This window comes from Schistocerca gregaria, chromosome 8 (genome assembly GCF_023897955.1).
Source record: "Schistocerca gregaria isolate iqSchGreg1 chromosome 8, iqSchGreg1.2, whole genome shotgun sequence".
Taxonomy (NCBI): domain Eukaryota; kingdom Metazoa; phylum Arthropoda; class Insecta; order Orthoptera; family Acrididae; genus Schistocerca; species Schistocerca gregaria.
This window is the reverse complement of record NC_064927.1, coordinates 506,676,321-506,690,815: the sequence shown is the minus strand read 5'-3', so window position 1 is coordinate 506,690,815 and position 14,495 is coordinate 506,676,321. Positions and strand designations below refer to the sequence as shown.

Below are 14,495 nucleotides of genomic sequence, written 5' to 3'. Positions count from 1 at the left end.
GGCTTCCGTCAGGGCCGGTCTGCTGCGGACAATTTGGTGCGGCTGGAATCTGCTATCCGTACGGCCTTTTCCCGCCGTCAGCATCTCGTTGCTGTATTTTTTGATCTGCGGAAGGCATATGACACAACATGGAGGCATCACATCCTTGCTACGTTGCGCGAGTGGGGTCTTCGTGGTCAGCTTCCAGCTTTTCTTCAAAACTTTTTATTGCGCCGCTCTTTCCGGGTGCAAGTCGGTGCCGCCTCTAGTTCATCTTATATACAGGAAAATGGGGTCCCGCAGGGCTCGGTATTGAGCGTTTCCTTATTTCTAGTGGCCATTAATGGTCTGGCTGCAGCTGTGGGGTCGTCGGTGTCTCCTTCTTTGTATGCTGACGACTTCTGCATCTCATTTAGCTCAACGACTACGGGAGTCGCCGAACGCAGGCTGCAAGCAGCCGTTCGCAAGGCGGCATCATGGGCTCTGACTCATGGATTTCAGTTCTCTGCGGCCAAGACTCGAGTTATGCACTTCTGCAGGCGTCGGACGGTCCACCCTCATCCGGAACTTTACCTCGACGGTCACCTACTTGAAGTGGTGGACACTAGCCGCTTCTTAGGACTCGTCTTTGATGCCCGGCTCACATGGGTTCCTCATATTACTCAGCTGAAGCAAAAGTGCTGGCAGCACCTCAACGCCCTCCGCTGCCTGAGCCATGCGTCTTGGGGTGCAGATCGCAGCACGCTGTTGCGATTGTACAGAGCCCTTGTGCAGTCCAGGCTTGATTATGGGAGCCTGGCCTATGGGTCTGCATCGCCCTCAGTGTTGACGTTGTTGGACCCCATACACCACTGTGGGGTTCGGCTTGCAACTGGTGCTTTCCGTACGAGCCCCGTGGATAGTCTGCTGGTGGAGGCCGGGGTTCCCCCGCTGCGGATTCGCCGCCACCGACTGCTCGCCGACTATGCTGTCCATGTGCATTGCTCACCGGGCCATCCCAATCATCGCCTGCTTTTCCCTGCCAGGGTCCTCCCTCTGCCCGACCGGCGACCTAGGTCTGGGCTTTCCATTGCTGTCCGTGTCCAGTCCCTGCTGTCGGAACTGGGGTCGTTCCCTCTTCTGCCGCCCTTCCGGGCCTGTGCACCCACGCCTCCCTGGTGTATGACCCGTCCGTCCGTCCGCCTGGACTTGGCACGGGAACCCAAGGACTCGGTTCCGCATGTGGCCCTCCGTCACCGTTTTCTTGCGCTCGTCGCCTCGTTTTCAGGCTGTGAGCCTGTCTACACTGATGGTTCCCTGGTGGATGGTCGTCCTGCCTACGCTTTTGCCCACGCTGCCCATGTTGAACAGCGCTCCTTGCCGGCTGGCTGCAGTATTTTTACTGCAGAGCTGGTGGCCATATTGCGCGCTCTTGAGCATATGCGTTCCTGCTCAGGTACGTCCATCGTCATCTGCAGTGACTCCCTGAGCAGCCTCCAGGCTATCGACCGCTGCTATACCTCTTGTCCTCTGGTATCCTTTATTCAGGAGTCTGTTTTTGCCATTACCCGCTCTGGTCGTTCGGTGGTCTTTGTTTGGACGCCAGGTCACGTTGGCATCCCGGGGAATGAACGTGTCGACAGGCTGGCCAAAGGGGCGGTCGACGCCCCCACTTTGGCGATCGGCCTCCCGGCTCGTGATTTGCAGCTGGCGTTGCGCCGTAAGGTGCTTCAGATGTGGCGTGACGAGTGGCGTAGCCTGACTTCTCCGAATAAACTGCGGGCTGTCAAGGAGACGACCGATGTGTGGCAGTCCTCCCTGCGGGCTTCTCGCAGGGACTCTGTCATCCTGTGTCGGCTCCGCATCGGCCATACCTACCTGACGCACGGACATCTTTTGCGTCAGGAGGATCCCCCCCTGTGTCAGTGTGGGTCCCGGTTGACGGTCGCCCACATTTTGTTGGAGTGTCCCCGCCTGCGCATCCTCCGGCAGACTTTTAATCTCCCGGGCACGTTGCCTTTGGTTTTATGCGACGATGCCTCCATGGCTGACGACGTTTTAAATTTTATCCGTGGTAGTCCTTTTTATGGTTCCATTTAGGGGGGACCTGTCCCTTTCCCTTTCTGTGTATCTTGTCCTCGAGTGTCTCATTGGTTGCAGATTTTAATGTGTGTATTCGGATGGTTGACTCTTTCCCAATTTTTGTACCCATGGTCAGTCAACCAGTCTCCGACCCTCTTGTTTTCTTCCGTTTCTTTCTGTCCAGTGTTCGTCTGTACTCTTCTTGTCTCTAGTGTTCGCTGAATCATTGTTCTTTCAGTGACTGGGGGGAGGGGCGTCTCCTCCCCCCTTGGGGTTTTACCTGTTCCGTAAATTTTGTTTCGCCGGTTTTTTGGAATGGGGGACTGATGACCTTAGCTGTTTAGTCCCCCTTAAACATCCCAACAACAACAACAACAACAACAAAAATCAAATCAAATATGATTCATGATATGATGGATAAAGTATAAAGTGAACCCACCTCTCAGGGATTTGCGAGTAGTAGTAGTACTTATTTGTAGTAATTCATGTAGAATTAAATTCAACCTATTGAACACAAAATTACTGTTGTATCACAAATACCGACAGCTGTGGGAATTCAGTGTCTGTCAAAATATTCCAAGCAGAACTAGAGATCTGGGGCCACTGAGAGTTTTATACTGTACTGCAAGACACGGTTGAGTTGTAATTGTCTTTCCATATCAAATGAATGTCATCAAATGTATATTTTTCGCTCAATAAAATATGGTGTTCTCATTAAAGAGAGTTAAGTTTTCCATTGATTTAAAAGATATAAATTAGGTGAAATCAATCCACATACTCAAGATGCTGATTTGTATCACCTTTGATAGAAGTTAGACAGGATGCTCAATTAGATTACTTTCTTAACATTCTAAACAATTATAAATTTCCTACAGAGGATCACTGTCAGCACAAATGATCCACACGAAGCGTGACTTGTGTGCATTACCATCGTTGTGGAAAATCTTTCTCCTGCAGCATATCCTATGTCTGTAAATCTTGTTCACCAAACAGCTTGGGACACGGACACCTAGAATACACGTGGCCATAATTAGGAACCAGACAGAGGTGCACTGTAAGCAGTGACATCACAGGCGAGTCTGACTGCACTGCGTACCAGAAAACAGTCAGGATTTATTATTATATCCCAAATATTGGCAGCATTGAAAAGTGGCATAATGTTTATGCATCTGCATGCCCATCCCTTTTACACCGTCTCAACACTATCCATCTTCATGGCATCCGTTTGGCCACAGGAGTGATTTTTACACCAGCCCGGTTGAGAGTCTGTATGCTGAAGCTGCTGAACTACCACTGTCCTACCGCCGTGACTTTCTTCTCAGCAGGTATGCATGCCATTTGTCTGCCGTGCATGACCACCCCTCCTATGTCTCTTCTGTTGATGATTCCTTAGATCATCAGTATGGGGTTCGTCCCTCTTGTCCGTTACCTCTTGGAGTCCGCTTTCGCCACTTGCTTTGGCGGCTTAACTTCACGCTGCCTGCAACTTTCCCAACGGGTGTGAACCCTTCACCACCTTAGCTTTGTGAAGCGGCCCATGTTAACCTTGGCCTTCATTCGCTTCGTAAGGACACTACTCCACCCTCAGTCTATTGCCTTCAGTTTAACAACCTTCACATGGAACTTGGCAATAGTACCTTTGTATGCACTGATGGCTCTCGGACTGACCGTGGGGGTCAAGTGTGCCTTCGTCATTGGCACCCATGTCCTTCGATATCAGCTTCCGGCACATTCCTCAGTATTTACAGCCAAGCTTTTTCGCCTTGTATCAGGCCCTGAAGTACATCCAGCTACACAGCCTTCCCAACTGTGTCCTTTGCCCAGAGTCAATCAGTGCTGTCCAAAGTCTGTGTGCACTGTACACTGCTCATCCCGTAAGTGCAGCCGGTCCAGTAAAACTGTCACTTGCTCACTCTTCGTGGAGCCAGTGTCATGTTTCTGTGGGTCCCTGGACATGTCGGTCTGCCAGGAAATGAGGTTGCTGACACTGCTGCCAAGGCTGCAGTCCTCATACCTCAGCCCGCCGAGTACCTCTATTCCCTCCAATGATCTCTGCGTTGCCGTCTGCAAAGAGAAGTGGTGTCCCTTTGGCATCACCAGTGGTACTCCCTTCACAGGAATAAGCTTCGGCGTATTAAGCCTCTCCCAGCACCTTCGACGATGTCCTCTCGGGCCTCCCGCTGTGAGGAGATCATTTTAACTCGGCTGCATATTGGGCACTGCCTTTTGAGCCATCGTCATTTGCTCAGTTGGGCTCCCCCACCACATAGTACGCATTGAGCCCAAATTTTAACTGCTGGAATGCTCTTTTTTACCAATTTATGTTCCAGCTTGGGTTTGCCTTCTGATTTATCAACTGTTTTAGCAAATAACATTAAGGCTGTTGACTGCGTTTTCCTTTTTATCCACCGAAGCAATATAGAGAAGGCCATTTACTTTTTAGTTTTGGGCCGCCCTTTTTTTTCCCCTACGTGCTCTTTTTAGCGGTCTCCTATTCTGTCCATTGGGACTGACATATAGTCGTTTCCCTCGTCTCTGTGTTTGTGTTCTATAATTTTGACTTGGGCACTTATGACCCCAGGTTTTTTACACCCTAAAACAATACTGCCATCAGTACATGACACAACTGCCCAGCAAGTGTCGAAAACACACAATAGTTACAGTTTCCTGCTGGGAGAACAGGACAACAATAAAATCCTAAAAGGGAGGTAGACACATTCTGTTTTGTTGGAACATCCTTAGGATGTTAGGGAGAAACAGTCTGCTTATTTACTTGACAGTGGCAAGCAGAATGGCTGCTGGCAAAATGACTTCACTGTTTGTCATCTTGTGACTCATACCACAACCTACAGTCCTGTCATTTCAGCATTTTTCATAACATCTACATCTATATCTACAGGGTACTCCCACTGTACCAGTTATTAGGGTTTCTTCCTGTTCCATTCACACATGGAGTGCAGGAAGAATAATTGATTCGAGTGCGTCTGTGCGTGCAGTAATTGCTCTAATCTTATTCTAATGATCCCTATGCGAGTGATGTGTAGATTCTGCTGGAGACAGCAACATGAGAAAAGTCTGTGGCAGTCACCCATGCATTAACTCAGAAGGGCTCTTCCCAGCTATTGGAGTGGCTCGATAGATGCCCAAAAACAGCTTGAAGGCCTCGTTTGTGGAAGCAGAGTGCACCATGGCTTACATCATTTTCTTGAAAGCCTGCACCATCTGTCCCGCCTCCCCATTGAACTGCAGGTTGAACAGGGTGGTGAGCAAGTGTGCGATCCCTTGGACCTCACAAAAATGGGCAAATTAGGCGGAGGCAAACTGGGGTCTATTGTCAGAGATGATGGCTGATGGGAAACCCTCAATAAGAAACATGTGAGACAAGGCTTGAATGACATTTGCTGACACAGTATAGAGGAGTGGTGGATGTAAGTAGACTTGGAGAAGTCGACCACAGTGAACTGCATCTGCTGCAATAAAGAGCTGGCAAAATCAATGTGGAGATGCTCCCAGGGGCGCACGTGAGGCCAGGGCAATGAAACGTTGGCGGAGCTGGCTGCTGGTGGGCGCACGTGGTACAAGACTGAATCGTCGACTCATCTCTATCAATCGACTCATTTCTATCGATAACCTGCCAATAGGTATGCTTCCACCACGGAGGGAGAGTCAGGGCCAGAGGGTGAAGTATGTCTTCATAGGACAACGGGTGTCCATGGGCAATCTCTGATGCCAGCCATGCCAAATCCACTGTACAATGGAACTGAGTGTGGAATCCACTCATATGTGAGCTGCAACTGATGACCCACTGAGTGGGAATTTTTGAAGAGCAAACAACAACTCAGAGTCTTGCTGAAAAAGTCTGATGTCCTGAGCATCAGACTCAGGATCTGGGCCAGTCGGCAAACAAGACAGAGCATAGGCATTTGTATGATGATTGGAAGTTTTGCAGATGGAAACAATGCCCAGTGCTGAAGCCTTTGTGCCATTTTGTACAGGAGTCCAGATCGAGGACCATATATTGTGAGTAATGTCCTGTGGTCTGTAATCAATTGAAATTTCACTCCGTACAGATACGTATGGAACGCCTTCACTTTGTAGGCAAAGCTAAACACTCTATCTTAGAGTGGTTGTGCTGAGTATGGCTAAATGGAAACGAAAGCAGTTGGGTGTTCAGAGCCGTTGCAGTCCTAGTGGGATAGCACTGCTCTGATTCGATGCTGTGAGGCATCATTGGCAAGGAGAAGGGGCCCAGCAAGTTCTGGACAAGGTGCACTGGCAATTGCAAAGCCTGCTATATTTTATGAAATGCTGCCTCACACGCAGGTGGCCACACAAAGTGAGCCTCCTTGTTGGCAGCCTGGGGAATAAATCGACTGTAGTAGCTAATCTCCCCAGAAAGGACTATATTTCTTTCAGAGTTTGGGTGTGGGGTGTGTTGTTGATGGCCTGCACCTGGACTGTGGTCAGAAGGATGCCTTGTTTGCAGAGGAGGAAATCAAGTTACTCCTCATAGGGCTGGAAAAACTTACACTTACTGATATTACATTTCAGGCTCTAAGCCGATTAGTGAGAAAATGAGGGCTGCAAATTCTGGAGGTGCTCAGTTACAGATGCTCTTATCCTGATGATATCTAAATAATTGCCACATGAGGGAGCACCCTGAATCAGCTGTTCCAAGGATTGCTGAAAACCAACTGGGGCAATAGTAATTCCAAGTGAAAGCTGATTATACCAGTACAAGCCAAAGAGTGTGTTAAAACGTCAGCAGGTTGCAGACATCTTAAAGTGACGGCAGCTGCAAGTGTGGCTCTGGCAACTCAGACTTCGTGTAACAGGCTTCATTCTGTAGCCTGGAGAACAGGCCCACTGGCCGTGGAATTTGACCTTCCTGTTATGGCTTGATACTAATTTTAAATTATTTTCATTTCCTGGTCCAAGGGGGAAAAAAAAGAAATAAACTAAAAGTTTCATGATGAGTCAAACACTGCTGCCTCAATATTTTTTTGAATTTCTAAGAGATCATGTATGAACATGGAATCTTCGCCATTTATTATCCCCCTACCTCTTTTTCTCCTCCCTTCCCTGATCAAAATTTATTCAATGCAATGAAGATATGTTTTGTGTTTTCTGTGAATAAGGATTAACCTATAGGAGTCCATTTCGAAGTTCATATTCTTTCTCATTTCATAGGTCAGCGCTCTGGAAACTCAGCATTGGAGACCACTCTGGCATTGTTGCAGACAGCAGCTGCAGAAACAGAAGAGGAATCAGAAGTAAGTGTTGCACACTGCCACTGTTGTCTTGAAATGGGTGTGTGCAGTATGATGATTTGTTGTTCATGAAAGGGAAGGCCATTGAGTGATAATGAAAAAAATCACAGGGTATTTCACCTGTTTCACACTTCTTGTATCCCATATGTAATAGTTTTGTCAAGCCTGCCTGTCCTGAAGATATTAACAGTTCTTACAAAGTGTCATCTGCTCCAGTTGTTTCAACTTAGATGTCTCGGTGCTCTGTCAGATTGTTCTCACTGTGTCATATCTCTCATCTGTTCTTCATCTTCATCCTCTTCCCTTTCTATAACATTGCCCTCAAGTTCATTCCTCTTGTATAGACCCTTTATATACTCCTTCCACCTTTCTGCTTTCCCTTTGCGTAGGACTGGTTTTCCGCCAAAGCTCTTGATATTCACACAGGTGCTTCTCTTTTCTCCAAAGGTCTCTCCAAGTTTCCTACGGGCAGTATGTATTGCCCTCAAGTGAACTACACTTCTTTATCCTTGAGTTTGTTCCCTAGCCATTCGTGATTAACCATTTTTCCCTTGCTGTCGATCCCATATTTTTTAGACTGTATTCCCTTTTGCCTGCTTCATTTGCTGCATTTTTATATTTTCTCCCTTCATTAGTTAAATTCAGTATGATCTGTGATATCTAAGGATTATTACTAGGCCTTGTCTTTTTTCATATTTGATCCTCTGCTGCCTTCACTATTTCACCTCTCAAAGCGACAGACTTGGCTCCTACTGTATTCCTTTCCCCTGTTGTAGTCAGTCATTGCTTAATACTCCCTCTGAAAAATTCAACAACCTGTGGTTCTTCTCATCTTATCCAGGTCTCAGCTCTTTAATTTCCTACCTTTCTGCAATTTCTTCAGATTAATCCACAGTTCATAACCAATAAGTTGTGGTCATAGTCCACCCATTATATAGTCAGTCTGAAATCTTGTGGGGTCTCTTCCATGTACAGAACCTTCTTGTTTTCTGACCTGCCTGCCTGGTTAAGGGATCTAACAGTCCACACTCAGACCTGTAGAATGCTAGTTTCGTTGCTCCTAATGATAGCATCCTCCTGAGTAGTCCCAACCCAGAGATCCGAATGGGGGACTATTTTACCTCGAGAACATTTTAGCCAAGAGGGTGCCATCAACATTGAACCATACAGTAGAGCTACATGCCCTTTGGGAAAATTACGGATTTAGTTTCCCCTCGCCATTTGCAGCACCAGCCCAAAAAAGCCATGTTGGCTGATGTTACAAGGCCAGATTGGTCAATCATCCAGACAGTTGCCTGTGCAACTGTTGAAAAGACTGCTGCCCCTCTTCAGGAACCACACATTTTTCTGCTCTCTCAGCAGGTAACCATCATTGTGGTTGCACCTATGGTACAGCTGTTTGTGCTGTTGAGTCATAAAAGTAACCCCACCACTGCAAGGTCTGTGGATCCATGTACTAATGATATAACATGTTTTTGCTACAGAATAACATTGAAGATCAGATAAGTAGATTGGCTGACAAATTTAATACTGTATCAAATCAGGGGGACACACATCTTGATGTAAAAATGGGTATGTTAACAGGACACATCCTGAGACATCTAGTCACAATTAATGGAGGAAGTTTCAGATGTGTGGAGGGGGGGGGGGGGGGGGAGGGGGGTGATTAACTTGCAAAGAGAGGCCAAGGCTGGAATACAGTAATACAATGAAAGCAGATGTAGGTTGTGGTAGTTATGCAGAGATGGAGAGGATTGCACAGGATAGACTATTGTGATAGCTGCATCAAACCAGTCTCGGACTGACGATGACGGTGATGAAAACAACAACAACAACAACAACAACAACAACAACAACCACATCATATGTTTTGGAGAATGGGTAGTACATCAGACAACAGTAACCATTTAGTTCACTTCAAGCAAAGTTATTTTTTTATCTGCTGTTGCTGTGTAACTACAAAAATAATATAATTATCACATGATCATCTTTTTCAGAAAATAGCGGAAAAGTTCCTAGAGGGTGAACTTGAAGTTGATGATTTCTTGGAAACGTTTGATAGTCGACGTAAGTTGATGCATTTGAGGCGAGTGAAGGCAGACAAAATGGCAGAATTGATGTCTACGAGACGGCGACATGCCCCTCCTCCACCTTCTAGTCAGCTGGCTGGTATTGGAAGGACTCCACCACATATGGGACCATCATCTTATTACCCATTGCCACCTACTGCTGCCAGTTCAGTTCCATATCCATTGGGCCCTGTAAATATGCCATTACCTACTCCTTTTGGAGCAGGTAGCTTTGCATGAGCCAATAAGCATATGCTCCTGCAATGCAAATGTAAATTAAGTTTATTTTATATAATATTGAATGCAAGAGAGTGCTGTAACATGTGTGACTTTTGTACAGAATTCTTTAATGTTGTCCTACAAACTTTGACATCTGAAGTCGTCCAGGAGTTTTCAACATTTGTTTGAGGGCCATAGTGTATGAATACCTTAAGTGACAGATGATTTATTACTACAGCAGTAAAGTACAAATATTTTCAGTTGCTTTTAAGGTGGATGAAAATTGTGGCCATTATTATTTGTTGGTGCTATCATGATTAGACATGCTTCAACTGTGAGTATTCAGATTACTGGAAATATCCATTATATTTCAATCATAATTTGTGTACTATTTACATATTTCATAAAAACTTCTGTACATGTTGCAAAAATGGATGTAATTGGGTTCATAATCCGTCATGTGCTGATTGAATTAATGTGAGAAGCATCCATACACTGTAATAAGTCACTTGACATAAAAAAGTGTCAGTAACGGAATTGCAGAAGCACCTTGCGGTAATGAACTGTTTTCTGGAATAGATGTCAAATTGCATTCAGACAATGTTTCAAGGGGAATACTATTGTCATATCATTGGTAAATTATTATTGAAATCCAAACTTTACCTCTACGATTTGTTATTTAGTTTGAAGCACATCAGTAGATAAAGGGTCAAATTCATGGAACACCCATTTTAATATTGTCAATGCCGTCTCTCTTGTCTCTCCATAAGTAGGCATTTTTCTTGAACCTAGTCCACGATTTGCAGCTAGTGAAGCTTTGTAAACTATTAAATTATTTATAAGACAAATATCTACTTTTAAGTGTATTGCATGTGAAAATTTTCCATCAAACACCATTTATTAGCATCTAACCAGAATTTAGCTGTCTCCTCCCTTATTTTCAGTTGTATACACCAATACATCTGGATAAGAATAAAAATAAAATATTACATGAATTATTGAACCCGAGGCTCCAACCATGTCAGTCTTAACACCTAATGCACTCGGCTGTCTAACCACTATGAAAAATTATTCCAGTTTAATGGATGGTAAATACGTCTTTTCTGCTAGCACCATTCAGTTTGTTCTGTAATCCACATCCTTGACACCATACCCTCCTCTCATCAGTGTTCAGTTCAGTACATTTCATCATTCCTTTGATTTGACTTTCCTGCTTTTCATTCACATTCTCTATGGCTTCTTACACTACTTATAAGAAAATCTTTTAAATGTTCATAATTTATGTAAAATTGGGGGCTTATTGCAGTATTTACACTATTTGCTGTGGCACATTACATCACATCATAAGCAGTAGAGTGACAGAGTTAAGAGGGATTGAAGCACGTCATTGACTGTGAACATGTGAGTAAGGGCAGAGAGTTACTTACTGGCATAAACCGCTGATGATATCTGAATCATAAATGACACTTCACTTGTGTTGAATTAACGATTGCTATTGGCTGACAGTCCATGTCATGAGTTTTTCACCCCAGAAATTTTCAGTGCAATGTTTTCATGGAGTTAATTGTTCAGTTGCAGCTGCAGTGGAGATACTGTCTTTGTATTTACACATATTTACGCACGCTGATTTCCTTTCTCTTAATACATTGCTGGAAAGTCTTGGCCGGAATGCCAATAATGGAAGGAGTAAAAGTAACATCACAGTTAAGGCACTGATCATTAAACAAGCATGTAAAAATTTATACAAACATATTTATCTTTCTCAGGCTGGTCTTCTTTGTTGCTGTTTTATTTATTCTTTCATAATTCCCTCCCTCCCTCCGTGTGTGTATGCGTGTGTGCACGCACACACATAGGCGCTGATGAGCTGAACACTGCCCAGTGAGGGTACTAGTGTTTGCTGACATTGAAATCACCTTTTGAGTGCTGGAGGGTGTACTGCTGGCACACTTAGTTTCAAAACATTGATTTGGATAAATGTAAGCATATGCATCATATGATTGTAGGTTTTTTTGGGGACAAATATATTAGTTACCAGCCATTTTCTTCAGATCTACTTTGTGCAGTCATAAATTATGTAGTAAGTCTTTAAGTTGTAGTTTCATCAGCTGTACAGTGGATTTTGTTGTGGTATTATTATATCTTCCTTAAAATCACTTGGATAGGTCAGTGTCAGTGTAGAGGTCACTCTCTTCATCACTGCTTTAGAAGTCCAATCTGTAACACAACTTTTTAAGGTTCTCAGTACACTAAAACATCACAGTGCTAATGTTGTTTGCAAATATTTTTAACATGTGCATACTCTTTTCACTCAATCATATACAGCTTTTTTTATGCAACTTGAAGTCAGTACCTTCAAATATGTCAATATTTTTTATATTTATTACTGATTAGGTTTGTTTAATTATATTCAGTATCAGTTTGATTGGATTTAGTTCATGATGTACATAAGATTGTCTCAATTATCCTCAACAACTGTTCCTTGATGTTCCCTTCTATAACTTGCACAAAAAATTTTAAAAAGTTATTTTTCTTCACAACTTTTTCTGTGTTTCAATGTCCTCACTGTAAAAGTGCAAAAGGCAGACATAACTAGTTGCATACTTGGTATTGTATTTTATTTTCGTAATTGAAAATGACAAATCCAAAAAATGTCGAAAGCTGCCCAATTTCTGTGAAATAGCTACAGTTGCTGGTATGGTTTCCGCACAGAAAAAAATACACAAGATTGTTGGCATTCCAAATTAGTCTTTACAAGACCAGATGCAGCAGATTGTAAGGAATCAGCTAAAGTAGTAGTGATTTCTGTTCACCTTGTACGCCACTAGTATACTTCTGCCCTTCAAAATAAACTGTTCTGTAATTTTGCGTTCACTCTTTGCAAAATTTCCAAAATCTGTGTCATATATTGCACAACTGAACATATTTCCTCCCCTTATTCTTCTTCTTCTTCTTCTTCTTCTTCTTCTTATTTTTAAGCAATGTGATAGCAAGCAAGACTACAAAAACACTTCATGCTAGAAAATCAAACTAAGTTACACCATAAATGACGAATATGATGCTAATTATAATATTCCCATTTATGACTTATTGACTTGGGTAATTCAAGTCAACACTTAATTTGTAAAAAAACGTTTCTGTATGTGCCATATACATGACCCATTCTTTCCCTAGCTCTGACATAATAATGTGCCTAATGTTTTATAATTTTATCTTTGTGCAATATGTTGTAATTGGAAAAGACAATATTTGGTATTAACAATTTGTAATAAAGCACTGTTGTTTGCTGTTGAATATTATATTAGTTGTGATCAAATATTTGCTGAAAGTGTCACGGGAGAATCTTAATGTTATTTGCATACCATCACCCTTATCAGTATGTGAGTATTGGGAGCAATCTTGTGAGAATATGAGAATTTTCAGCATCTTACATTATATTTTATATTTCAGCTGTTTAGTGTGATAAGCTGAATAACAGTGAAAGTATTGGATTGTAAGTACACTTTGACCCTGCTATGCGTGCTAATTTTTTATATTTCTATTAATGTTGTTTTTTCCCATTATTTTTTGTAAGATGATATGTGCCGGATTATAGTTTTTCAAGTACTCTGAAATATGCATGTCGAAGCGGATGTCATAAAATAAACTGCAAATATTCTGTATCACTATTCTGTAAATATTGTCAATAAAATTATATTTTTTTCTTAAAGACACTTATATTTTAATATACATTGTAGATGTTGGTTATGTCTACCTAATTAAACATCCTGATTATTACCTGTATGCTGACATACTATCAGTTATCATATTTATACATATGAGATTAACTTGCATATTGGAGCACATTTAGAGCATACTGTAAATTATTCTCTCTCCCTTTCCCTGCCCCCCCCCCCCCCTCCCTCTCCAAGGTCAAGGAAGGTATATTCGTGATATATTTACATTTATAGTTTTTCAGTCTCTAACATGAAAACATGTCATCCAATTTTATGTAAATATCAAACAGGATCAGTTAACAAAAAAATGTAACAATTTTTATGTTACAAGTACAATTGGAATTTTGAATGATAATCGAGTATCATAGAAATTTGTATGTATTGTGATTGATTGATAGTAAGCTTCCAGGTATTCTGCCAAGCAGTTTTCATTTTATGCATAATATTTTGACCGTTGACCAAAGCCATGTTCTTTAGATGCTGTGACTTTTGCTGTTATGTGTACTCACTGCCTGGACTCCAACCATACTGTGAATTATCATTGGTCTCAAGGCAATATTTGAAGAAGAGTGCTATTCCCAATACCCAAGCAGTGCCCTTTGATATTCCTTCACTTTTCAGAGCTGACACTGATACTATGTGGAACGCAAATTCTCTCACTATTTTCCAACTCTGATGGACATGATGGCCAGCAAGATTTTAATAAATTTAATGCCAGACCCCAAAAGTTGTTTAGTCTGAAACTGCCACCCCTGTGTTTTAGGTTTTCTAACATCTTAATTTTAACATATTCCCTATGTAAGCTGTCCCAGGAACCTGGCGTTTGCGCCATGATCCTGCTCTTATTGTATTTCACTTCATGGTTATATTTGAGGCACTGCTCAGTGACAGCTGATTCGCTTGGTTGTATTAGTCAGGTATGTTGCTGATGTTCCTTGTCTCTCTCCTTGACTGTTCTCATAGACTGCCCCAAGTGAGACCTGCCACATTCCGATGGAAGATGATGCACACCCTGCTTTTGGAGACCTATATCATATTTAATATTACAAAGAATATTTTTTATCATAACTGAAGGGAATGAAATATACAGAATGCCATGTTTCTGTAGGAGTCTAGTGTTTTCTCCAGACATTGGGCCAGCATAAAGTAGACATGCAATTTCTGTCTCAGTTTCAACATCT

The 14,495-nt window shown here is 42.8% G+C and overlaps 1 protein-coding gene across 1 annotated transcript in view; it reads left to right on the top strand.

Moving 5' to 3' along the window:
* LOC126283969 (vacuolar protein sorting-associated protein 37B) overlaps positions 1-13,307 on the top strand; it is a 47,806-nt gene extending 34,499 nt beyond the window's left edge. The window contains exons 3-4 of the mRNA XM_049982427.1: positions 7,231-7,313; positions 9,308-13,307. Of these exons, the coding sequence (XP_049838384.1) occupies positions 7,231-7,313; positions 9,308-9,619 (395 nt within the window). The 3' untranslated portion in view covers positions 9,620-13,307. The remainder of the gene's footprint in view (positions 1-7,230; positions 7,314-9,307) is intronic.
* Positions 13,308-14,495: the final 1,188 nt, after the last annotated feature.